The 25,921-nt window shown below is 35.8% G+C and overlaps 4 protein-coding genes across 5 annotated transcripts; 2 read left to right on the top strand and 2 right to left on the bottom strand.

Moving 5' to 3' along the window:
- Window positions 1–480: 480 nt before the first annotated feature.
- tnni4b.2 (troponin I4b, tandem duplicate 2) lies at window positions 481–3,230 on the bottom strand. Its single transcript, XM_056251140.1, has 8 exons — window positions 3,136–3,230; window positions 2,646–2,694; window positions 2,335–2,379; window positions 2,117–2,248; window positions 1,441–1,530; window positions 1,186–1,359; window positions 682–771; window positions 481–565 (listed from the first exon to the last, which is right to left on the bottom strand). Exons 4-7 carry the CDS (start codon window positions 2,219–2,221, stop codon window positions 685–687), a joined length of 456 nt encoding a protein of 151 aa, XP_056107115.1. The 5' UTR covers window positions 2,222–2,248; window positions 2,335–2,379; window positions 2,646–2,694; window positions 3,136–3,230; the 3' UTR covers window positions 481–565; window positions 682–684.
- Window positions 3,231–3,429: 199 nt separating this feature from the next.
- On the bottom strand, window positions 3,430–6,914 carry tnni4b.1 (troponin I4b, tandem duplicate 1). The gene is given in 7 exon segments (XM_056251139.1): window positions 3,430–4,236; window positions 4,331–4,422; window positions 4,518–4,691; window positions 5,262–5,351; window positions 5,436–5,567; window positions 6,641–6,682; window positions 6,900–6,914. Coding segments are annotated over 6 exon segments (540 nt in total). The 3' UTR covers window positions 3,430–4,236; window positions 4,331–4,335.
- A 5,790-nt stretch (window positions 6,915–12,704) lies between these two features.
- Window positions 12,705–16,766, top strand: LOC130085392 (interleukin-17 receptor A). The gene is made up of 10 exons (XM_056251141.1): window positions 12,705–12,912; window positions 12,998–13,022; window positions 13,119–13,262; window positions 13,417–13,541; window positions 13,631–13,751; window positions 14,294–14,454; window positions 14,558–14,632; window positions 14,749–14,818; window positions 15,001–15,141; window positions 15,671–16,766. The coding sequence occupies exons 1-10, from the start codon at window positions 12,856–12,858 to the stop codon at window positions 16,708–16,710; spliced, it is 1,959 nt and encodes a 652-aa protein (XP_056107116.1). The 5' UTR covers window positions 12,705–12,855; the 3' UTR covers window positions 16,711–16,766.
- A 1,112-nt stretch (window positions 16,767–17,878) lies between these two features.
- On the top strand, window positions 17,879–25,835 carry zgc:136858 (uncharacterized protein LOC678543 homolog). 2 transcript variants are annotated; one of them, XM_056251138.1, is made up of 19 exons: window positions 17,879–17,975; window positions 18,289–18,403; window positions 18,703–18,877; window positions 18,958–19,069; window positions 19,171–19,277; window positions 20,084–20,214; window positions 20,411–20,527; window positions 20,607–20,692; window positions 20,870–21,024; window positions 21,398–21,457; window positions 21,536–21,599; window positions 21,680–21,774; window positions 21,880–22,008; window positions 22,805–22,919; window positions 23,018–23,155; window positions 23,257–23,423; window positions 25,084–25,166; window positions 25,244–25,475; window positions 25,706–25,835. In XM_056251138.1, exons 1-18 carry the CDS (start codon window positions 17,906–17,908, stop codon window positions 25,440–25,442), a joined length of 2,118 nt encoding a protein of 705 aa, XP_056107113.1. In that variant the 5' UTR covers window positions 17,879–17,905; the 3' UTR covers window positions 25,443–25,475; window positions 25,706–25,835. The 2 variants fall into 2 exon arrangements, with proteins under 2 accessions (XP_056107113.1, XP_056107112.1); XM_056251137.1 differs by having other exon boundaries at window positions 25,081–25,166.
- The last annotated feature ends 86 nt before the right edge of the window (window positions 25,836–25,921 follow it).

Here is a 25,921-nt window from a genome sequence, read left to right as displayed (position 1 = left end):
CTTCAAAATTGGACTGGCACGATTTTAGTTGGTACTGACATTTTAAAAAGATGAATTATTGCTTTAATCCGACTTTTCAAGGTACTGTTTTTTTTTTTTGAATTTGCACCAATTTACAAATATTGTTGATTGATGTTAGAAAAACTGAAGGAATTCCCAGGACACAGTGTTATGTCTGCTATGAGGTGAGGTCAAATAGATAAAAATGTATGGCAAGGTCAGATCCTGCTACATTTAGGGCTATTGTTGTATCTAAACATCTCAAGAGGTCATTTGTTCTGTTTCATCTTTATTGCTGGCAGTTAGTTTTAATAAAGTAATAGACAAAACATTTAGCCTTTCTGATTTGTGTTTATTTTCTAAGTCAGAAAAGAGCTGAACATCACATAAATCATTAAGTAGCACATCAAGTAAGTCCGATACATTGTTTTCTTGTCTAAATGAATTTGAAAACATGCATCCATGAATGAAAGCTATTAAAGTTCACTTTGCATTGATTTATACATTCATTTTGAAATGTTTTTGAATTCCTGAATTCTGATGTCAGATCTCATGTAGTTGCTATCTGTAAGGAAGAAGAAAAAAATTCATTGCTGAAAGTCAAGGTGAAATATTTCATGCAAGACGTCTTCTATAAGAATATAGATTCTTGTTCTTTAAGAATAATTTTTTTCAATTCACCATCTATTGTCCAGCATCAAACAGCTTCTTCCTGCCCTCCATTCCAGACATGGCCTCCACATTCTTACGCCAGTCAGTCACCTCTTCTTTCTATGAGAGGAACAGGTGTAACAACAGGTATGTGTTAAAATAGCACAAAAATACTGGGTAACTTTTTAGTTTAGGGTCCAATTCTCACTAATAACTAGTTGCTTATTAGCATGCATATTACTAGGATATTGGCTGTTTATTAGTACTTATAAAGGAACATATTAATGCCTTATTCTTCATGACCATATTCTACATCCCTTAATCCTTTTTTGGATAATCCTACCCGATACCTAAACTTAACAACTATCTTACTAACTATTAATAAGCAGTAATTAGGAGTTTATTGAGGCAAAAGTAGTTAGTTAGTAGTGCGAATTGGACCCTAATATAAAGTGTGACCAAATGCTAAATTAATTGAATACATTTCAACGATATAATTCATATTTCAATTATTCAGTTTTGTTCATGATTTACCTTCTCCTCTTCTTTCTTGTGTGTCTTGAGGTTGGCTTTGAAATCCACAGACTCTTTGACTTTGGAGCCCAGAAGAGCACCCAACATGGCATCGGCAGAGATCTTCACCCTCTTCAGTGCAGGTCTCTTCATTTTGCCTCTAAGTTCGGTGATCTTGATGTTTAAATCTGTAATCTAAAGCAGCCACATGTTCATTCCACTGTATTTCCGTTGAATCTAATAAGATACAAAGTGATTCCCTTGATGGTGTAGTACCTCCTTTTCATTTTTGGTAACCTTGGCTGAGATATCGTACCTTTCTTCATCTACAACATCAATCTTTTGATGAAGGTCTTTGCAGAGAGCCTGAGAGCACAGTATTGTCAAAATTACTGGAGTGGTTGTCAACAATTTTTTTTTCTTCAATAATGAATTTTTTTAATTAATAATAAAAAAAAAAAAACATCATTTGCACCAACTGAGTTAATAATTTGTATTAAGTCTTTAATAATAATAATCATCTTAGAAATTAAATAGATATTTGTAATAATTAAACGTTTTTTATATTATTTTAACCTGTTAACTGTCAGCCCCATTTTTGAGCATAGATCTGAACTTAAATGGTTGTAATTCATGAATGGTTTTGGAATACAGACCTAAATTGGTCTTCTTCTAAAGAAGACACCCAGCAGATTAGTGCAGAAGTGAAAGCATCTTAAAAATTGCGCATAATAAATAAAAAAGAAGCTGCATTCCAAATTTAAAGTTAAAGAAATTAGCCCGCTTAAAGGATTTAAAGAACCGTTTCCATAGTAAGACAATGTCCAATTTCAAAAACGGTTCATTTCATCGGATCAATTTATGATATGTTATAAAGGAAAAAGGCAATAAAAAGCGCACCAAGTGTCCCGCTACCAGGACACCGACAGTTAACAGGCTATGTTAGGTTTACCTGAAGATCTTGAACAGACAAACCAGACAATTGTAGAGGTGGCACTCTCTCACTCAAGGTGGTCTCTCTCTCCCTCTGCTTATCTTCTTTTTCATTTACAAGCATAGATGTTGCTTTCTTCAGGAGCTTTGTCTGAAGCAAAACATATCAGAAAGCATTGCTAAATGTATCATCTTTAGAAAAACAGACATCTCTGTAAAACAGACAGAACCAAATACCTTTAAGAACAACCTCCTGGAAGCTGAAATCTTAGATTTGGGTCGCTGAAAGAATAAGCACATTTATTGGGCTCTGTTCATTTTTTTTATTTAATTTCCATGTACAAAAAGTTAAAGTTATAAAGTCCACTTACCTGTCTAAAATGGCAGTTTTCAATTTATGAAAAGGAATAGTAACAGTAGTTGTAATTTAAGGAATAGTAAAAGTATAGTAATTTATGAAAAGTAGGGATATTTTAAACATGTACATGTACAACAAGATAGCTGATACTGTATGCATATAGATATTAACAACTTAAAAGACAGAATACTTACGACTCAGACATTGTGACCTTCTAAGTGCAAATCTAAGTCCAAAATCTGAAATGTAAAGATTGGTGACTCACTGATAAGCGGCAGTTATTATTACTAAATAATAATGCACTTCATAAGCATCATTTTGGAGGTACATGCCACTTGAACACACACACACATGTATATATATATATAAACACCACTTCTCAACATCACACAGTAATAGATTTCTGATGGATGAACCAGAACCAGAAAGCCAAAGAAAGTAGGAAGCAAAAGTCGTAAATGATGAAAAGTCTCAATTGTTTCTCCTAGACAGCAATGAGACTTTTACTTGAATTTCCTACAACTTCAAATCAGATCTCAACAATGTAACCAATCACGTCTCATTAAATCTCATCTCATTTATGTCAGCACTTGTATCTCATGGGTAATCCTGTTATTTTTAGAGCAATCACATGCATTGCTTTTACTGTTAGCTGTGCCAAATAGTGCAATTGTTCATACCTGTTTCTCCAAAGACCACTCCAAGTGAATGAGTAGAGTGGGACAATGTCAGTACACAAGGAAACTCAAGCAAATTTTATGGCCTCTTTGGCTTCCTCTGAGTGGCTCACTAAAATAGACTGAACCCTTTTACCCAGATCATTTTACTCAGCACCACTAAAACACAATTGCATACATTGTCCACTGCCAGTCCCTCTTTATTTCCCATTGTTTGACCGTACAAGGCAGAAAAGGATTTGCTGAAGTCAGCCAGTAGCTGTATGACTGCAACTAAAAGTGACCACAGAGTCTAGCGAATTTTGAATTGATGGAATGATTTATTTTGGAAGATAACATGAATAAATGAATCAGGGTATCTGTTGTTTCTTTTAATTTGTATATACATACAAATGGTTTTATACACATCCCAAAGGGTTTTATACACATCCCAAAGGGTTTTAGTATAGTGTGAAATCCAAATAAATGAGACCACTCTTAACTTAGCTGATTCGAACGGCATTGAATATGGGTAAATATACACACAACATGTGGTAACTTAAAACCAGTTATGCACATATACAAGTGCAGAAATGCATTTCAAGGACACAGTTTGTTTTGCAGGGGAATTGCATGGTGACACAACACGTTTCTTTGTTGCATGGGGTCATTTAATTTTGGAATGCCATTACATTGCAATTTTTTACTTCCAGCAGTGTAGAAAGTGTTACAATATCTGACATCTTTTATTCCACTAAACAGCACTAGTTCACAATATTGCATACAATTAATTTCCAGTCTGATTATTTTTCTCATGCATATATGATGTATTTAGCATATCATACACAAAGTATCATATTTAGTTTCAAATGTAAACACATTTGTACAGAATGTCCACAAATTGCAGCAAAAGACAGGAACTGGTAAAGACACACTAAGAGCTAAGCTCACCTACAAAAAACACTTAAACTATGAACATTATAAACATTGTGTGTGTGTGTGTGTGATTGACTTTATTAGTCATAACAAATCAAAGTTGTATTTGGTTTGGTTTTTCTTGCTTCAAACCATGCGTGTTTCCCTGCCTTGGCACGCATCTGTTGCTCTCCTTCCTTGTTACAGAGTCTGAAAAATTAGGAAAACAATGTAATTTTTCAGTCAAAATGCTTGTTTTTTACAGCTCTCAAACACAGTTAAATTTGTCAAATTAGCTTTGTACCTTCTTTATTGTCCAGCAGTAAACAGCTTCTTTCTGCCCTCCATTCCAGCCATGGCCTCCACATTCTTACGCCAGTCAGTCACCTCTTCTTTCTATAAATGGAACAAATAAATAAAATAGGGATGGAATGAGTTTCTCTTTGTTATAATGAATGCATTTATATTTCTAAAAGACTGAAAGGCATCACCTTTTCTTCTTCTTTCTTTACTGTCTTTAGGTTGGCCTTGAAATCCGCCTTCGATGACATTTTGGATTCAGTCAGCGCACCAAACATGGCATCATGTGACTTCTTAACCCTCTTCAGTTTGGTTCGTTGAGTTGTACCCTTCATTTCCCAAATCTTCTGGTTTAAGGACTGGATCTGAAATGGACCACAACAACGGTAACTTGCAAAACAACCTTTTTGATGTCAAATTGTGACAAATTGAAATAAAGTTGAAATAAAGTAAAATATACAAATTAGGTGAAAATCTTAAACTTAAAAAACCTAAACCTAAATTATAAATCTTGCCTTGGCAACTAACTGAAATAAATCATTGTTAATAATAAATACAAGTTGGAGTACTACCAACATAACTAAAACTGAAATAAAAACAAAGATATGTAGAAATGTTTAAAAAAAAAATGTAAAGCACATAATAAAATTACTAAAATTTTAAGTAAATTTAACTGTGTAAAACTAAAAGCTAATTCTAAATAATAATAAATAATATAATAGTGTATAAATACATAGTAAAATAGCACTTTGTGAAGGTCCTTTATCATTTGTATGTTCTCTGGGATTCAAACCCATGACCTTGACATTGTTAGTGACAAGCTTTACCTTAGAGATGCCGCAGCTAAAACACCTGTTAACATTTTTATTCATGAATAAACTACTATTAATCTTTTGTTTGTCTTTCTAAACGTGATGTAACATCGCAACCATTACCTCTTTTTCATTTTTATCCACTTTAATTTCAAGATCATATCGAACCTCGTCAACAACATCAATCTTGCGGGAAAGCTCTTTGCAAAGTTCCTGCAAAAAACATTTGTGTGAATATAATACTCTATTTACTCTTTTGCATATTGTTATTGCAGAACATTTTATTCTAGAAAATACCTGGAGCTCCTGAGCAGAAAGACCAGATAGTTTGAGAGGAGGAAGCCTCTCAATAAGAGCATCATCTCTGTCTCTTTTATTCTGCTCTTTTTCAGCTGCCAGCATAGATGTGGCCTTCTGCAGTAATTTGCTCTGTAATGTAACAGCACTGACGTGACTATGAAGTTCCAACAGATTAGCACATAGCTTAGCGCATAGCTTAGCGCATAGTGCAGCACACTGCTAACACGGCTGGCCATTTCATCATGGATTCTAGTCTTGACTTTCATTACTGTAATGAAGTTTAATATTACATATTAAATATAAATATGTGAACATAAGTTCTTATGTTTATTAACCGAATCAGTATTGCTCAACAAAAAAAAATTATACACTATTATTGAGAAGTTTGGGGTCGGAAATATTTATCAAGATTTTTGAAAGAAGTCTCTTCTGCTCAGTCTGCATTTATTTAATAAAAAATACAGTAAAACAGTAATATTATGAAATATTATTGCAATTTAATATATCTTAAATATATCTTAAATATATATATTAAATTAAATATATTTTAAAATGTAATTTATTATGTTAACACCATCATTATGCTGCGTTCATGCCATTTACATAAAATAAATGTAAATAAAGCTCTGTATGCGAATCGCTCTCGCTGTACTTTGATGTCATACACTGAACGGTCTGCACAGCGCCACTGCAAGTCGAACACACTTTAAATCTGCAGTGGTCAGGTGGTACAGCGGCCACGTGCTACAAGACGTAGCTCTCGGAAAATACGAGTTTACACGTTGTAAACACGTTGTTCTACAAGCACGTAAAGGCTTTTTACAGTTAAGAGTCATTAGGGTAATTACTATATGGCTTGAACGCACCTTTACTCCAGTCTTCAGTGTCACATGATCCTTCAGAAATCATTCTAATATGCTGATTTGCTGCTCAAGAAACATTTCTTATTATCAATGTTGAAATCAGTTGAGCTGCTTAATATTTTTGTGGAAACCGTGAAACATTTTTATTGCAGGATACCTTGATGAATAGAAAGTTTAAAAAAAAAAACTATTTACTTGACATATAATTTTTTGTAATGTTTTAAATGTCTTAACTGTCACTTTTAAATCAATTTAATGCGTTATTGCTGAATTGAAGTATTTAAAAAAAAATCCAAACTTTTGACCGGTAGTGTATTTTATTAAAAAAAACAGACTTACTTTTAAGAGCAGCCGCCTTGTGGCAGTATACTTTGTTTTTTTCTGAAAAGCAAAACAAGTCATGTTTAATCACTCCAAATTATTTTTTTGACCTGCTAAATCTTATGAATTATTGTAAAGTTTGCCAAAAGGGAAGTGACTTACAGGACTACAATGATGAACCACAGAGCGCAGCAATAAGGAAAGAAAAGAAACAGAGATTAACAAAAGAGAAAAATGTATCCACTTTACAGTTTTAATCATAACATTGTTAAAGTACTTACCCTTCGGACATGGTTGTTTCTCTTTATGGACCCTAAAAATGGAAGAGTTCTCATTAAAATGAATTTAAAAACACATATAAAGTGTTTAAATGGACCTTTTTCCAACATAAGTCACTATAAACAAAGGTCATGAATCTCAGGTGATGAAATCATTCAGTGTATGAATCTGTGTGTCAGATTTGCGTGAGTCGCTAGGAAACATTCCTACAGTCCACACAGTCTGGAAAGGTGATGAGTGCCAAGTATTTGAAAGGCAGAGGAGTCACAATGTACAGGAAAATTTAATTTGGAGCCCTCGTATCAAAAGAAGAGTGCTTTATATAAAGCACTGGTGCCGAGCACTCTGTCCGTACCGATTTTTTTCATTCGTACCTATTATGCTTGATAAAACACATGGTTGTTAGTATTTCCAGCCTGACTAAATTTTAACATCGCTGCCATTCTTTCATGGCCCAGTTTCAAGCCCTAGCCTTGAACTCACTACACTGGATGCTTTCATACGGATCCTAGTAGCAAGTTTTGGATAAGATTGCTTGTATTTTATACTAAATTATCTTGATAGTTTTTTTTGTTTTGTTAAAAAGTGAAAAAAATAATTTTGATTTTTTTTTAAAGCATTTTATTGCCCTCAAAAAAAGTTAATTCGTTCGTACAAATATAGGAAGTAGTCATTTAAGAGTTCAATCAAAATCTGGCCACTAGTTCAGAGGCGTAGTTTTTTGGTTACTTTCCAGAGCGAATTATATGCCAATTTCTTGAGTGACTAAATTGGAAGTCAAAACACCTGAGAACTGTTTTCAGGATCTAATTGGTTCTGGGAGCCAAATCTTTTAAGAACATTTGATCTCTTCTCCAAGTCTAAGCTAGCCGTGAAACCGCCACAGTATTTCATAACATACATTCCTTAAAGTTGACACAAGCAGCTTGTTACGAAAATACACAGCGTGACACTCGCCAGTCCCTGTGGGGAGCCGCGGTCGTGACACGGGAGAATGTAGGACGGATATGCGTCCATCCTCCCAACAGTGAAGCTGTAATTATGATTATCTCCAAAAGTGAACTGTAAATCTAAGAGTGATGAACAGATATTGCTGAACATCCTCTCAGATGTTTAGCAATAAACTCAATATCCTTAAGTATTTATGACAACATGTGTGGGTCCATTAAAATGTGATAGCTTATAGGACTTACCTTGAACTTGGAGACAATCAGGGTGATGTGTTGCGTGGTGGCGTGGAAGAAGAATAAATGTTAAATGATTTTTTTCGTGCAGGATTTATGGGTTGAATCCTGCATGTGAATGGCTAACTAAAATAGACCCCCGTTACGCCTCTTGCACACAAGTGTGCAAATATCTGGGCAATTTGTTTTCCACCTCCAGGACATGGACATACACACTTCCAAATGACACACACTAGCACAAGGGTCATGCACTTCAAGTCTCTTTTGTGTAAAGTAGAAACTGGAAAAGGACACCCAATGGGGTAAAACAATGAACAGATATCACCATACTTCCCCAGATGATTGATTATATTATAAACATTTAAAAAAAAAGATGTATTACAAGTTTTCTGAATTGTTTAAAGATACAAATACACGAATTTGCATAAATTACCAGAAATATGACAAATCTGAACAGAAATCTCTTGGATAAAGCCAGGTTCAAAATTCTTGTTTGATTTTATTGACTAGAGTCAAAGGTTTTTACAAAGGGAATTTTGAATATCTAATTTTATCACTCCATGATAGGAAAATACTGTCAACAATGGCAAAAAAAACAACAACCATGCTTTTAGGGAAAAAAATGTATTATGTGTAAAGTGTGTCAAAAGATATATGAATAAACCCATATGTAAAAACCTTTAAAATATTCAATGTACTGAAAACGGAAACGTTTTTCACGTACAGACGACAACAATGCTAAAACGACTAAAAACACTGTATTCTGCTGCCACATTGTGCCTTAAATTTTTCTGTACAATCAAATTGTGTTTTTAAGTCATTTTAAATGCATACATTAAACTGAGTTAAAAAAAATTAGTTGAATCTTGTATAATTTATTACAAAAGTTGAAAATTGCTTAACTTATTTTGATTAGTTAAAGCAATGTAAAAACATGTTGTCATAACTTATTGATCATATCATTTTTTACAGTGCAGTAGTTGGCGATGTTACTTTGTAAAGAAACACCACACGCCTATAGACTGAACGCGTAATACGCATGCGCATGACGTCATTGTTTTCAGTAGTTTTGTAGTTTACATGGAGACGATAGCGGTATTGTTTTCAAAAACTTGCACTTTGAAACCCGTTTTCATAACGTTGCTTTTCAGGCCCCCAAAACGCTTCTGTCGTGTACATGAACGGTCAAAGCGCTTAAAAAAGCCGTCTGTTTTTAGTTGAAAACGGTGTCGTGTAAACAAGTGCTAGTAAATATTTCTGGTTCAGTGCAGAATATAAATATTACATTAAATATTTTATATTAATATTTATTTTTAAAAAATCTTCTTTTTTTTATATATATTTTTTCTTTTCTTTTTTGGTGTTTTGAGATAATTTCAAAAATAAAAATGATTTATAATTAATATTAATGCAATAATTATGACCCATTTTTTCCCCATTGAATATAATAGATTTTTTTTTTTTTTTTTTTTTTTTTTTTTTAAAGCTGTATTTAATTTTAGAGTCAAGCCTAGGCCTCATGAAAGCAATTTTTGAAATGAGATGGATGCCATCTGGTGGACAAACTGAGCATTTTAAAAATTCAAAACCCATATGTAATCTGAATTTATTAGTGTGTACGTGTATAAAAGTGTGTTTGTGTGTGTGTGTGTGTGTGTGTGTGGATGTGTCTGTTTTGCACTCTTGATGATTTATAGATTCACCCCTTCACTGTTGTGTGCTTTTTTTCTGGATCGTGGCTGATTTGTAGATTGTACGCACAAAAAAACTCTGTATTTTCACATTTTTGCCAATTTCCCATTAATTTCCTATGCGGGTCCATTTGGACCCGAAGGTCCTGAGTGTGACTTTTTTTTTTTTACAACCACTTAGACTATTCAAATCCTGTCCCCAATTTTTTTGGGTGTTCATATACCAAGTACCAACAAAGTCACCAAATTTCGGACCATTCCGATAAAGCTATGATTTAAAAAAAAAAAAAATTATTTAAATGCTTCGGGTCCATTTGGGCCGAAGGACCCCAGAGGGTTAAACGATTTAATCAAATTTAATTTAATAGGACTGTAACTATTTTTTGTAAGTCTATTTTCTTGGCATATTTAATTTGTTAACTCCACAGTTATAATAAAATGTTCTCCTCGTAAACGCTAAAGTTAACTGGCCTCTTTATTAACTTGCGTGCTTGTGTTTGAGGACCATAAAGGCAAAGTTCTCCAAGGCTATGGTGCCTGCGTGCCGTGTCTAATGGGGTGAGGGCAGACAGTAACTAATGTGTACTTGTTAAGAAGGGACTGACAGCACAATCCTAAAAGTCGGGTATTAATTATAGTTTACACTAGGTTGTACAATTACAATGCATTCAAATCTCGTCCACAAAAAGCTGCATGCTCAAACCTATACTTTTAAAAATCATAATGGTGACGTGCGCTCAATGAAAATGTGAAAAATGGCAATTGTTTTTATGATACTGACCTTTCTATTCAGATGGGTCATGTAGGTCCTGCATGCTGTGATCATTTATACTGTGATTTAATTAATTAAGTGCCAGTGATAATATTGTGCCATGAGTTTTGACTGTGTGACAGAATGAGACAGGTGTTTTGCAAGGGCTTCTCAAATCCTCTGCTGACTGCTGGCATGTAGCGGTAGTTATCAGTGTCAGCAGAACTCATGAAGTCATTTTAGTGCTTAAATGTGGAAGTTTGCTTGTTAGGGTCGCTGTTCTCTTCTTATTAAGTGTTATTAAGACTTATTAAGGCATTATTCTGTAGGGTGTGTTTAAAGACAGTCTGGCTAATGGTGTTATAATTCTATCTAAAAAATATTATTTACTACAACTTAATAGAAAACTGCTGTTTAATGAGATGGAGAGAAAATATAGTGCTTTTGTACAATGATCCAAATAATCCTACTTATTACTCTTTAAACTGACATGAGCCCTCTAGTGGGCTTTTTTGCCAACAGTTTGCCTTTTAGATGTTTTGCTGGTCACTTGCTGGTGTGTGTGTGTATATATACACTCACCTAAAGGATTATTAGGAACACCATACTAATACTGTGTTTGACCCCCTGTCGCCTTCAGAACTGCCTTAATTCTACGTGGCATTGATTCAACAAGGTGCTGAAAGCATTCTTTAGAAATGTTGGCCCATATTGATAGGATAGCATCTTGCAGTTGATGGAGATTTGTGGGATGCAGATCCAGGGCACGAAGCTCCCGTTCCACCACATCCCAAAGATGCTCTATTGGGTTGAGATCTGGTGACTGTGGGGGCCATTTTAGTACAGAGAACTCATTGTCATGTTCAAGAAACCAATTTGAAATGATTCAAGCTTTGTGACATGGTGCATTATCCTGCTGGAAGTAGCCATCAGAGGATGGGTACATGGTGGCCATAAAGGGATGGACATGGTCAGAAACAATGCTCAGGTAGGCCGTGGCAATTAAACGATGCCTAATTGGCACTAAGGGGCCTAAAGTGTGCCAAGAAAGCATCCCCCACACCATTACACCACCACCACCAGCCTGCACAGTGGTAACAAGGCATGATGGATCCATGTTCTCATTCTGTTTACGCCAAATTCTGACTCTACCATCTGAATGTCTCAACAGAAATCGAGACTCATCAGACCAGGCGACATTTTTCCAGTCTTCAACTGTCCAATTTTGGTGAGCTCTTGCAAATTGTAGCCTCTCTTTCCTACTTGTAGTGGAGATGAGTGGTACCCGGTGGAGTCTGCTGCTGTCTGCTTCTGCTGTTTCAAAATTGCTTAAATCACCTTTCTTTCCCATTCTGACATTCAGTTTGGAGTTCAGGAGATTGTCTTGACCAGGACCACACCCCTAAATGCATTGAAGCAACTGCCATGTGATTGGTTGATTAGATAATTGCATTAATGAGAAATTGAACAGGTGTTCCTAATAATCCTTTAGGTGAGTGTATATACTGTACATTGTTCTAAAGTTTGGGGTTGGTTTTAATGTCTCTAAAGTCTCTTCTGCTTAACAAGGCTGCATTTATTTGACCAAAATACAGTAAAAACAGTAACTTTGGAAAATATTATTACAATTGAAAAGACCTGTGTTCTATTTGAATATAATTTGACATGTAATTTATTCCTGTGATGCAAAGCTGAATTTAAAGCCATTCGTCTTTCCATGGCACAAGATCCTTCAGAAATCATTCTAATATGCTGATTTGCTGCTCAAGAAACATTTCTTTTTATTATCAATGTTGAAAATGGTTGTGCTTTCAAAAAAAAAAATCTTTATGACTTTAAACATAACAGTAGTTTATAGATATACACAATATCTAAGCTATATATTATAAAATGTTGCTTAAAATGGTTTTCAGAACTATAACAAATTGATGTAGTTCACTGGAGGAAAGTGAAACTGTTAGGTTATCTTACATGTCTACACTAAATTGTTATTAAAGTTGTTTGTTCAACTAGTATCAAATATAACTGTCTGACAAACAACCAAACTACTACTACTACTGTGTAGTAGAAGGGCTTGATTTTAAGGCAGACTTGAATATCAACAGGAAATGTTTGTGAGAAAAGCTTAATTTCTTTGTGTGCGTCAGGCTCCTCCTCCCCATTATCTGATTTCCTGGTTTCCTCTGAATACAGATAGAATTTGATAAACCATAAGAGGATGTTCAAATCTGTTCCACCGGCACTTGTTTGTCTGGTGCAGTACCAGACAAAAACATAACTACAATGAGTAAGATTTTTCTCTTTCTGTTCATTCTTTCATGCATCATAATGAAAATCTCACCCCTACATCTCATTGAACTCCCTCCGATGGAATGTTCTCAAGAGGTAAATATACTGTTTTCTTCCCTTTTATATATAGAACATTAATGCTATGTATGTGCTAATCTTTAATTATGCTGTTTTCTGACAGAGGGTAGATTGCAAGGTTCAAGTAGGTAAGTATGTTTTTTCTAAATTGTAATTAAGTAATATGAGGTTTTTAAAAGACAAAATCAAAGGTATGTTCATCAAATATGTATTTGACGTCTTAGGTAACTGTTCAGATGAGGATTGGAGGATGCCAAGGTATGAAGCCCCACGTTCTCCTGTTGTAACCGCAAATGTAAAAGCCAAGAGGGATGAGAGTGGACAGTTTGTGCCAATTATATACCTTACATGGATCCAATTACCCGACAGTAAGGCAGACGATGTTCAAGACTACAATATTTAAAAAATAATCAAATCATTTCAGTCAAATTGCTTTTTTGTACAAAACATGTACATCTGGCCCAATTGTTTTCCCATGATAATTCTATTTAAAGGTTTTTTTCTTTATATTATTTTCCACAGGTGCCATATTCTCCCTCAAAGGGACTGAAGTGCGTGTGGTTGAAATGGCCACAAAGCACAGCGTTTGTGTTCGTTACATTTTTCGCAACAGACTGTTGGGGACAAAAAACCCAAGATGGGGCATGGTGAGAGTACTAACTCTTGTATAACCATATACTATGCAGTATTATTTATGCCACTGTTTCAGCTTTGTTGCTTTCCTTCTTCTTTTTAGTGGACTTTTTCTTTGGACCGAATTGTTGTCATACCTAACTTCAAATACCAGGTTTTTGTAACCAATTTACCAAGGCCAGACATAGGTAGTTATACAAATATAACCAACATCACAATTCCAGGTGAGATAAATAACATAATCTAAAAAAAAAAACAGTTGAGGCTTGATGATTAGATACTCTTTATATTTAGATTTGTTGCAGTATTTAAAGTCAGCATGAAATGGAAGTTGCAGTTGCAGTAGTTCTTTCTTCCCCATTGAGATGTATATCCAAGTGACAAACAGCTCATAGAAAGAGAAAAAATGAAGGGTGGGGCTTGATTTTGTCCTGATTGGATGTTTGTGGTTCGCTATTGGTCGATCTTGAATGACAGGTTGCCCCGCCCTCTCGCCAGTAAACATGTCATCAGAGAAGAGATGTCGCTGCAAGAAGGAGGGGAAAATGAATTTGATTACAGATTACAGGGGTATATGAATATAACAAAATGATGTTGTGCACGGATAATTCATTTATAATAAATACTGCAATATTCCATAAAAAACAAGAATATTCCATTTGTATTTCATGGTGACTTTAAGCGAACGATTTATCTAAAGCAAATGCTTGAACATGTTTTAAACAAGGAAAACCTCCTGTTTGTATAAATCTGTTTGTCATTTAAGAGAGCATTTGGAATAAGGAGGTAAAATGGTCAGTGAGAAAATCTAAGAAAGATGACTTGGTGATAACCGTAGAATTCAAACCACATGAGTTCTCTGACCAATACAAAGTCTCCATCTCCAGTCCTGACCTTCACCCAGAATCATCTCACATTGTCATAAAGGTATGTTCAATATTCAGATTTAAAGAAAAAGACTCTGTATATGTACATTCCTTCATAAACGTATATTCATATAGCATGATGTGAAAAGAATTCTGTTTTAAAGGACAACAAGACATTTCTAATGGTTAATTTCACACTGGAAGCATGGTGGATAACTCACTGTAGTTTGGACTTGGTGGTGAGTTAAAGCATTATTTGTATGTGTGCTGTTTGTTAATATATAATATATCAAGTAGTATTGGAATGTTTTGAGTCTTATATCATTAAATGGCTAAAATATGTCCTGTTCAACAGATTCAGCCACTGTCTGTTCAAAGCATGAAGAACTGTCTGGATTACAGAGAGAAAGTTAATATCTGTCCCTGTACGTAATACACAGTAACATTAAATGTCTTGTTGGCGGTTTATTTTTAATTAGCCATTCAGATTATGATTCACAGCAATGCAAATGTTTCAGTGTTTGATCTTGAATGCAAGTAAAGTTCATTTTACCTCTATTTAATTTAATTTGTATAGGCTACCATAATCTCATAATGTTAATGTCAGTTCTTCCAGATTCTCCTGTTGCTTTTATTACTTTGGTGATACTGGGACTGATACTGGGACTGATACTGGGACTGTTGTTAGGGATATTGACAGCAGTTGGTTGCTGTGTTGCATTTTTGCAGAACAAGGACTCACATAAAGGTTAGTGTAAATTAAAAGATCAAATAAATAAGCATGTAACTTAAATTTGCAAAGACAAAGGTACAGGACTCAACGGATTTAGTGAGAAAGAACTGAAATCCCATGAAGCATTGCAAACGACATAATCAAATTAAAATGGTTATAGGCTAAATAGGTGGAATTCATGGGTAATGTAGTTTTCACCTGAAAATTTCACTGTTAAATGCAATTATTTAAAAAAAATAATTTGAAATAACGTGAACAGATGGCTTCAACAAAAGCATATATCATCGATTAACAACCTCGTAGCTCACAGTAGGTCTGCTTTTTTAAGTGTTTTACGTTATCATTAAAAATCAATTTCCCATATGGAGAAAATAAATTGAGTTTTTACTTCCGGAACCCAGTTGAGGCATTCTATTGTGTAATAAAATCAGATATTGGCTACATTGTTCTGCACTTTTCAATTGTTTTGCTGATTCTTCCACTTACTCTTTATTTATTGAATACATTTTGAAGGTTTCTTAATAATAATCATGACTTTTGATAGAAACGCCGTCCTCAGACATCTCTACCTGTGCAAAGGGTAAACTGGAGTGGAATCCCGTTCAAGAGCACAAGAGAGTCATCATCATCTACTCTCTGGACCACCCCCTGTACAAAGAGATCATTTTGAAGTTATGTGCCTTCCTGAGGGCTAAATGTGGCACAGACGTCACTCTGGATCTCCTGGACTCCGCCTGGCTCAGCACAATTGGCAGAATTCAGTGGCTAGATACGCAAAGGGAACGAATCTCCAAGTCCTCAGACAAAGTCCTGATCCTGTGCTCTCCAGGCGTACAAGCGAAGTGGAAGGCCATGTGCGGTGAGCGCAAAGCGAGACTGAAGGAGGATGAACGTTCACCCATAGGAGACATGCTCACGCCAGCCCTGAGCCTCATTATACCGGATTTTGTTCACGCCTCATCCTTCCACAAGTACATGGTGGCTTATTTCGATGACGTGTGCTGTGAGGGTGATGTTCCAGCACCTTTTAACGTGGTGGTGAAGTACAAGCTCATGAAGCACTTTGAGGAACTTTACTTCCGGATCTTAGACATGGAAAAACATGAGCCAGGGCGGGTTAAATGCATTGAAGGCATTAGGGTGAATGATTACTTCAACTGTCCCTCAGGACGAGCCCTTCGGGATGCTATTGAAACTTTTCACAATTACCAGCTGAAGAATCCAAACTGGTTTGAAATGGAGCTTTTGGACACTGATGATGAAAAAGAGAAAACCATCTTGGAGTCAATGTTTCCTATAAACTATAACCCTGACACTGTATGCTATAAGCTGATTGAAGAACATAAAGCTCATGCATTTGTCAATATGATTAAGTGTCATGATGAACATTTATTAAAGTGTTCCATCGCAGAGACAGGCATATTACTGAACGAGAATTCTTCAGTTCTTACCACAGATGTGCACTCCAGTGGTCCGGTTCTGAGTAGCTTTACAACTATAGATGTGAAAGGTTTACCAGCAACCAAACCTGCTGTCGCACAACATGCTTTATGTTTACAGCCTCTGCAAATCTCTTTGAATTAAGCTTGGCATTATCAGACTACTGTAACTTTATGAGTCTAAACTTTTGTCTACTGTATGTATAAAATGGGATATCGAGTTATGATATTACTTTTTGACAAAACATATCAAAATATAAGACATTTACTTTTGGCAGATGTTTAAATCTAAAGCTATTTACAATGCATTCAATGTACAGATTTTATCATTCAAGGTACACATTTAATATTTTTGCATTCTCTGGGAATTGAACCCATGATCCTGGCTTTGCTAGTGCCATGCTGTACTGTAAGCTACAGAAGAAAATATTTTCTATGATAAATAAACTGCACAGACCACTTTTTTTTCCACACATGAAATTGGTATTGTCTGTTTTTTCAGTAATTTTTGAAGTGTCAAGGAATTAATACATTTTCAAAAGAATTAGGGTTGTGACGAACCTATAACCAAAAAATATGTCAATAATATTCTGAGGCTCACGTACATGATTTATTAAGAATATATGGAGACCAATGATTTAAAAAAATATACATATAGCCTATATATATATATATATATATATATATATATATATATATATATATATATATATATATATATATATTTTAATAATAATATATCACTTTGAAATGTTACTTTATGTATTATTAAACCGGATACTTATTTTGAAAGTATAGAGACTGTATTCTCCAAAAATGATTAATGAATCAATTGCAGTTCTGACAGGAGTTCTGAGTAAGTCAATTGATGGGATTCTCGACTAGTTCAAACAGACCCAACCGGATCAAAGTTCATCCTAGTGGATTCGAGCCGAGAAGAATGCTGCAAATAGCTTAACTTGACAAGTTATTATCCAAAATAAAGATTGGGATTGATTTAAGCCGAACCGTGACTGAAGTCACTACTAGTAAGTAGCGCGTGAGAAGAGTTTTAATGAGCAAACACAGCTTGTTTTCTTTCACTCTTTACTGAATGTTGAAGTCCTGAATTGTTTACGTAGAGGACCCGTATGTTGAATTTATTCTTTAGTGATTTCTTTTGAAACGTGTGCAGGATTGTTACAGTTTGATTTCAGCACGTCGCTTGTCTCAAACAAACAGAGCATGACACATTTTCCCCTTTGAATAGTTTGGAAACCCTCCAGCAGGCGGTGGTTTGATGTTTTTTTCTGTTGTATTCGAATTAAGAGTTTTGCTGACCTGAAGATCCTGTTTTGAAGATGATGTGGAGGTTATCTGCTCTTTTTAGACGTTGCATTACAATTTCATCCAGCAGACATTGCAAAAAAGGTAAAGTAGCACAAACCACATCTCCACATTAAAGAGATTTACACTCAGAGAAACCTTGTCCTAATTTCAAATCACTTTGAACGAACATTCTATTAATGTTACCGGAAGAACGTTTGTTCATAACTCTGAGAAACCTCTGCCAGAAAGTTCTGAGAAGAACACTTACTGTATGGTCAATTAGAAACATTTGTCGCGATCAATCTACCTGACTCTGAGAAACTGAGGTCTTGGGTCGCAAAATTTGAATGTTTAATGGTACAGTGGTTTGAATACAGTGTTGATTGGGTGGACTATTCCCTATTTCTCCATACAGACAGCCTGTTTACCATCCATCCTAATGTGAAAGAGGCTTTAGTGGATCACAGGCCAGTTGTGGCTCTGGAAAGCACTATTATTACACATGGAATGCCTTATCCTCTCAATCTCAGGTAAAAAAAAGAAAAAAAGAAGATGATAAATCTCTTACAGTGTTGTCAAATACTTTCACTCACATCATTCTGAAGTCAGGGTTGTCACATGCCCCTTTATCTTAAAAAACAGAACAGACTAATTCTGTTGCACTATTGCTAATTATTACTATAGTAATAAATAATAATTATCTAATAATTATTCTGTTGTACTATTACTAAGACTAGAAGGTGGAGAACTTTGAATCAGTGCTCTGAAACATCTGATACATATCTGGATTCAGTATTTACCAATCGGCTGCATTTTCTCTGTATTTCAGCACAGCAAAGGAAGTGGAAGGTATTGTGAGGGCTGAAGGTGCAATCCCAGCAACCATTGGGATTCTTGAGGGGAGGATTCATGTGGGCCTTTCTTCGGATGAACTGGACTTCCTAGCACAGAGCAAAACAGCACTAAAAGTGTCCAGAAGAGACCTTCCTTATGTCATCAGCAAGGTCTGGAACTTATGTAAACTTTTATTTGAATCATATGAATATACATTTTAATGTGAAATGTCTTTTTTTTGATAATGCAGGGTCTGTCAGGTGGCACTACAGTCTCCGGCACAATGATTGTGGCTCACAAAGCTGGGATTCCTGTCTTTGTAACCGGAGGCATTGGAGGAGTACATAGAGATGGAGAAAACTGCACGTTTATTTAACAATTGTCCTTATTTCCATGTGAAATATGCACATTATACATAAAGTATACTGCCTATATTCAATGACTGGCATATTATCTCTTGCAGCCTTGGATGTGAGCGCAGACCTCACCGAACTGGGTCGAACACCTATTGCTGTTGTGTCTGCTGGGGTGAAATCCATCCTAGATATTGGTCGCACTCTTGAGTTCTTGGTAAGTGCTCAAACCCAGTCACCATTTTTTACACGATTTCATGTAAACACAAGAAAAATACTGGGTTTGTCAAGTTGCAAGCTGTCTTTGGCGTCATCTGATGCTGACTTAAAACTTACGTTCGGTGATTTTCAACCCAATTTCTATTGTTACAATGTTGGTTGTATATGTAAATGAACAATGTTACTCTTTCTCCGTGCTACCTGGACCAAGAATTCCTGTTTATTTGTTTCATTTGTTAAGTTTCAGCTCCAGGACTTTCAAGAAAACTACAGATTGTACTTTTGCATTTTTGTATCCCAACCCACAGACAGTCGAATTGGCATAGAATTAACAAAACCATTATTGTAAGAGTAGGTTTCTCACTGAAAATGGTATATCGTATTTTGTCTACTCTTTAAACAGCATTATGGTCAAATGTAACACTATGGCGACAGTCTTCTTACGTTTTGCTTTGGGGGCTTGTGTGGAAGATGCTTTCTGTTTTCTCTTGTCAGGTAGCATCCATTTCAATTTATTTCGCCTTTCTTTAATCAAAAGTTTTATTAAAAAAAACATTTTGCCAGCAGTTATGTGCCTCTTTCAAATTAATCTTTAGAAACACTAATAATCTAATAACACTGAAAATGTTTTTGTATTTTATATTTATTTTATTTATATTAATTATTTAAATGTATTTCTTACCATAATATTAAAATTGTTATAATAATAGACAAAATGTAAAACCCCTAGTAAACCGGGTCAGTTTTGATTTAAGTTCTTATATACTTAAGTTCTCATTCATAGATCAATGCTTTTATTTACAGGAAACTCAGGGTGTATGTGTGGCCACATATGGAGATTCAAAAAGCTTCCCGGCTTTCTTCTCTCGGCAAAGTGGATTTACTTCTCCTTACCATGTCTCCAGTCCTCAAGAAGCGGCAGATCTTATTGGCAAGTCTGAGTGTTTAAGCTTTTACCGCACCTACATTTGAGTAAATGTCAATATTACACATTTACCGAAAGCTGTAGTGATTGTAATTGAAAGAGCTAGTTGAAACAAAGATCATAGATAATGTTTCTCTAATGTAACTCATCCTGCTTAGTCATTCATGATGAAGAGCTCTTAAACACTCTCTTTTCTCAACAGCAAGCACACTATCTCTGGGGCTGCAAAGTGGTCTTCTGTTGGCCGTTCCCATCCCAGAGGAACATGCAGCCACGGGACAACTGATAGAAGACGCCATACAAACAGCTGTGACTGAGGCCAGGTAGAGAAAAATAATGCCTGGAGTCTGGATATAACAGTTGCCATATATGATGATAAACATTTTCTTTGTATATTTGAAGCTCAAAAGGTGTCACAGGAAGAGATGTCACCCCTTTTATCCTTCAGCGAGTCAATGAGCTCACTAAAGGGAAGTCCTTGCAAGCCAGTATCCATTTAAGACACAGGACATAGTTTTGCTTATGTTCTTATATACTTAGAATGACATTTTGATTTCTAAACACTGATACATAATTCATATGTACCTATTGCATAGTGTGGTTGTAGTGTAAGTGGTCTGCACCTTATGGTTTGTGGTATTTTCCTGAAGTTCATTCATTTTCAGATATTGGACTCATCCATAACAATGCCAAGGTGGGCAGTCAGATTGCATGTGCCCTTTCTAAACACAAAGAAAAAAGTGGAGGCAACTTCAGAGGTGATAGTAAGACCCAAAAGTCAATGCACCAGAGAATGGACTCCAAAACTGGAAGTGATATGGTAAGCTTTTATGGAAAGACTAATGCAAAATAAATAAATTTTATTTTCAGTGTTGTTGTTGTTGCTAACTAAAACTAAAATGATTTTAAAATAATCGTTAATTGAAATAAAGCTGTAATTAAATGTATAAATATTAGACGAAACGCTTGAACTTCAAAAAAAATAAACGAAAATTAGAAATAATGCCTGAATAAATAAATTTAAGTTGAGTTACTAAAATGACTAAAACTAAAACTGAAATAACAATAAATTCAAGCTAAATAAAAATATAGAAAATCGAATAAAAATGACAAAAGCACATAACAAAATTAAAATATGAAAATATGAACATAAAAGCTAATTCAAAACACACTTAACAATGAATTTCCCTCAGATTGTTATCGGTGGAATAAACGTTGATTTCATCGCTAAAGGAACAACAAAGAAATTGGTGGTAAGTCTAATAACAAGCTACAGGAGCTTAAGTTACTTGTTTATGACAGTATGCAGGTAATATTTGTATTCAATTCAGTTTGGTCAGACAAATCCAGGAAGTGTGTGCCAGTCATTTGGAGGAGTGGGCAGAAATATTGCTGGTATGTTATGTGTCATTCATATTATTATGAATGAATATGTACAATTCCTCTTTTTACAATTGTCCCTGTATTTCCTATAGATTGTTTAAGCCGATTAGGATACAAACCTCTCTTTATCTCTGCCATCGGCAAAGACTCTCATAGCGACGCCGTGTTAAACTATTGTAAACACATGGTGAGTTATATTTTCTACTTTGCATTTTATTGTCTTATAGACAAAAATTGTAGTTTTGTAGGTCATTGTATTTTTTTATTATTATTTTTGCATTTTACTCATCAGAATACAAGTGCAATTGCCAGATTACAGGACCAAAGGACTGCAACCTATTGTGCTGTCATAACTGAGTCTGGAGAGTTGAGCCTGGGATTGGGCGACATGGACATCCATCAGCAAATACAAGAGCAGTATGTACGTATATTCAGAGTACACTACCGTTTAAAAGTTTTGGGGTCTGTGAGATTTTTTTTTAATGTGTTTGTTCTCTTATGCTCACCAAGGCTGCATTTATTTGATCAAAAATACAGTAAAAACAAATATTGTGAAATATTATTACAACTGTAATTTATTCCTGTGATGGCAAAGCCAAATTTTCAGCATCATTACTCCAGTCTTCAGTGTCACATGATCCTACAGAAATCATTCTAATATGCTGATTTGCTGCTCATGAAACATTTCTTATTATTATCAATGTTTAAAACAGTTGCGATGCTTAATAATTTTGTGGAAACCGTGACACATTTTTTCAGGATTCTTTGATGAATAGAAAGTTCAAAAGAACATAAAACTTTTGTAACAAGGTCTTTGACACAATGTATAACTCTATTATTATTTTCTAAAAGAAAAATCTTACTGACCCCAAAACTGTACAATCACAAAAGTGTAACTTTGTGGCTTTTAGTCCAGTTGTGTTAGCTTGGAGACCAAATGCACGCTAATTCGAAACCTTGAAAAAAACACATTTAAAATGCAGTCACTTTATTCCAGGTAAACAGAGGAAAAATATTGATGACTCGTCTTGCACTTACTCATTTTGTCCAATCAGATGCTCTTTAGAGTAAGACTGCCCCACCCCCTAATAACACCTGCAACCAACTAGCAAGTAGGAAATCAATAAAAAAAGAAAGAATGAATACGTCAACAAAGGGGCTTTAAAGCAACGGTAACAACTATTTTGATAGCATAAATCTTTTGTTTTTATGTTCAGGTATCTCAGTTTAAGGATCAACTTGCATCAGCATCTCTAGTAGTTCTTGATGGCAACATTCCGGTTTCAACCATTGATTACGTGTGCTGTATCGCCAAGAAACATGCAGTCCCTGGTAAACTCACTTATCTAATAGCCTACTCATTCCGAGTGTTGACATCATAGTTTCAAGTCAGATGTTATGTGCATATCTATGTCTTTCTTTTGCTGCAGTGTGGTTTGAGCCCACGGATGCCGATAAGGCCTGTAAGCCCTTCCTGTCAGAGAGCTGGAAAGCCCTGTCCTACACCTCCCCCAACCTGGCTGAGCTCTGCACCATGAATCAGACACTAGATCTGCCCACTCCTACAGGTAATGTAGTGAGCTACAACCTAAAATAATCAAATGGTTGACTACGGGATAGGAAGTGTCAGAGCTTCTTGAATAGTAATCAAAGCATCATTTTGTTTCAGAGTTACCCAGATCGCTTGAGGATGTTTTAGGCTGTGTACCGGCTCTCTGCCGCCCCCTGCTGGAGCATCTACATTGTGTGGTGGTCACTTTAGGTTCGCTGGGTGTGCTGGTGTGTGGAGAACATGATGCTGGAACTGTAAATTTGCAGCCACGAAAGCAAAATCGGGTATGATGGGCTTATTATTTAAATGATTTACTATCCGTTGTCGCAGATGATTCAGTGATTGTGTCTCTCCTCAACGAGTCAGATGGTAGTCATTGTCCAGTGGTACAGTAGGTCATTTTATTCAATAGTGTGATGCTTCATTTTTAAATATTAATGCTTCTAAAACAAAAGAACTCTGTGCCTGTTTTGCCTGCTGTCATAAAGGGAGAAGTGGTCAAGCAATAATAATATTTAGGGACAGTACTTGATGATAAAATACATTTTGAAGCAAACACTGATATTATTAGAGAGAAAGCTCTCCAGCGTATGCATTTTCCGAGGAAACTTCGTAGTTTTTAATATGGAGTAATATAGTTTATTTTATGAATCTGTATGTTTTATTGAATCTTTCTTAAGTTTTTCTATTATTTGTTGGAACAGCAACGCCAATGTGAGGAATCGGAGTAAATTGAGTAACAGTTATAATGTGCAGCAAGATAGTGGGGACAGACTTAAGGAATATTACACACATTAATGAACAAATGGCGACTAGGAAGGGCCAGTCAGTCCTTTCCGATCTCACCAATCCATTGTTTAATGAATTTCAACTGCTTCCCCCAGGCTGGAGATTTAAAATCCCTTTGTGTGAATCAAATAGATTTAGTGTTCCTTTAGAAAAATAATTCCTTTATACCTGCTGTGATCATGGTTTTAAATTACTTATAATAAAATGATTGTGTGTTGTGTTGCTGTACATGTACTGTATGTTTACTTCTGTCTTTAACAAATTGCCTTTCGAGGACAATAAAGTAAATATTATTAAAGTTCCCCTATTATGTTATTTTACTCCAAATTGTGTCTTCTAAAATAGGTTTACATGCATCCAAGGTCGGAAAACACTTTAATTTTCTCATGATATAGATTGCACATCAACTTCTTTCTCACAGTGTCTGAAACAATTTGATCAAAGATTCGGTCTCTCTAAACCCCTCATTTCTGAGAGCCTGCTCAGCTCTGCTCTGATTGGTCAGAAGGCCCAGTCTTTTGTGATTTGTCTACTCTACTCTGATTGGTCAGATGGCCCAGTATGTAGTGATTGGTCAGATGGCCCAGTCTGTTGTGATTTGTCTACTGTGCTCTGATTGGTCAGATGGCTCTGTCTGTTGTGATTGGTATTATGTGCTCTGATTGGTCAGATGGCTCAGTCTGTTGTGATTGGTCTTTTGTGCTCTGATTGGTCAGATGGCTCAGTCTGTTGTGATTGGTCTTTTGTGCTCTGATTGGTCAGATGGCTCTGTCTGTTCAGGCTCTGAGTCTGTTGTGATTGGTATACTCTGCTCTGATTGGTCAGATGGCCCAGTGTGTTGTGATTGGTCTACTCTGTTCTGATTGGTCAGATGGCCCAATGTGTTGTGATTGGTCTACTCTGCTCTGATTAGTCAGAAGGCCCAGTCTTTTGTGATTGGTCTAACACTTTTAGCGCATAGACTAATTCCCGATGGACAAAAAAAAAGTCCCGCCCTACATTTTTTTTCTTGTTTGAGAAGCCGTTTCACTCGGATATACGTCACAATAGGGAAGAAAAGATGATTGCAACTTCCGTTTTATGCTGACTCTGCCTTTTAAACCCTTTTACTGTAATATTAAAATATTGCACATTATTTATTCCTTTTTATAGCAGAAGGGACGACTGTGTGCTGTTCATTATCCTGCGCTGGCTGTGAGCTCTAAAGAAACAGTAAATGTGTCTGGAGCTGGTGACAGGTATGTTAATAGAAGTATTTAACATCATGCACAATGAATAAAACTGTTTCACATTTGTCTCTCTCTATCTCATCTAGTTTTGCTGGAGCAATGATGGTTGGGATCCTTCAAGGGATGGAAACAGACAGCTGTGTGCGAATGGGTCTCCTTGCCGCCCGCACGTCCTTGTTGTCTCCTCATCCAATAGATCCATTTCTGACAGCCGATGTCATCCATCCAGAAAAGTCACACTCTCAACTTTGGTCAAAGCCTACATGTGTGTGGATGGAGGACTGAAATACAATCTAAAAGAGGCAGAAATCTGAGATGGTCCTCACTGCAGAACATGAAATCCACGGGGAGGAGTCGGATCCAGATCCAACTCCTCCCACCTTACATATACCTAAACCTACCCAGCTCCGCCCCCTGATCCCTAAACACACCCCTAATCCCTAAACCCACCCCTAATCCTACCCATCTCCACCCCTTGGATCTTGATCCGACTCCTCCCCGTGGATCTTATGTACTGCATTGAGGTGCTACTGGAGAAATCTTACCAGCAGGCTTCTACAGTCACAGTGCATCCGATGGGACATATGCTACTTTTGTGATGTTTTATATAGCAAACAAACTCAATGATTGGTGCGTACTGAGGAGTTTATGTTGTGGATGCAGCTTTCAAGTGTGTTTTAATGAATTGAAGTTGAACATTGATTTATAGTTAAAATGAATGGATCGAAAGCTGTATCACATTGAGCTTATCGGTAGTGGTGGAC

The sequence above is a fragment of the Rhinichthys klamathensis genome, unplaced genomic scaffold, assembly GCF_029890125.1.
Source record: "Rhinichthys klamathensis goyatoka isolate OS25496 unplaced genomic scaffold, OSU_Roscu_1.1 h1tg000076l_1, whole genome shotgun sequence".
Lineage (NCBI taxonomy): Eukaryota > Metazoa > Chordata > Actinopteri > Cypriniformes > Leuciscidae > Rhinichthys > Rhinichthys klamathensis.
Note: the sequence above shows the minus strand (reverse complement) of the source record. Positions and strands in the feature narration are given on the sequence as shown.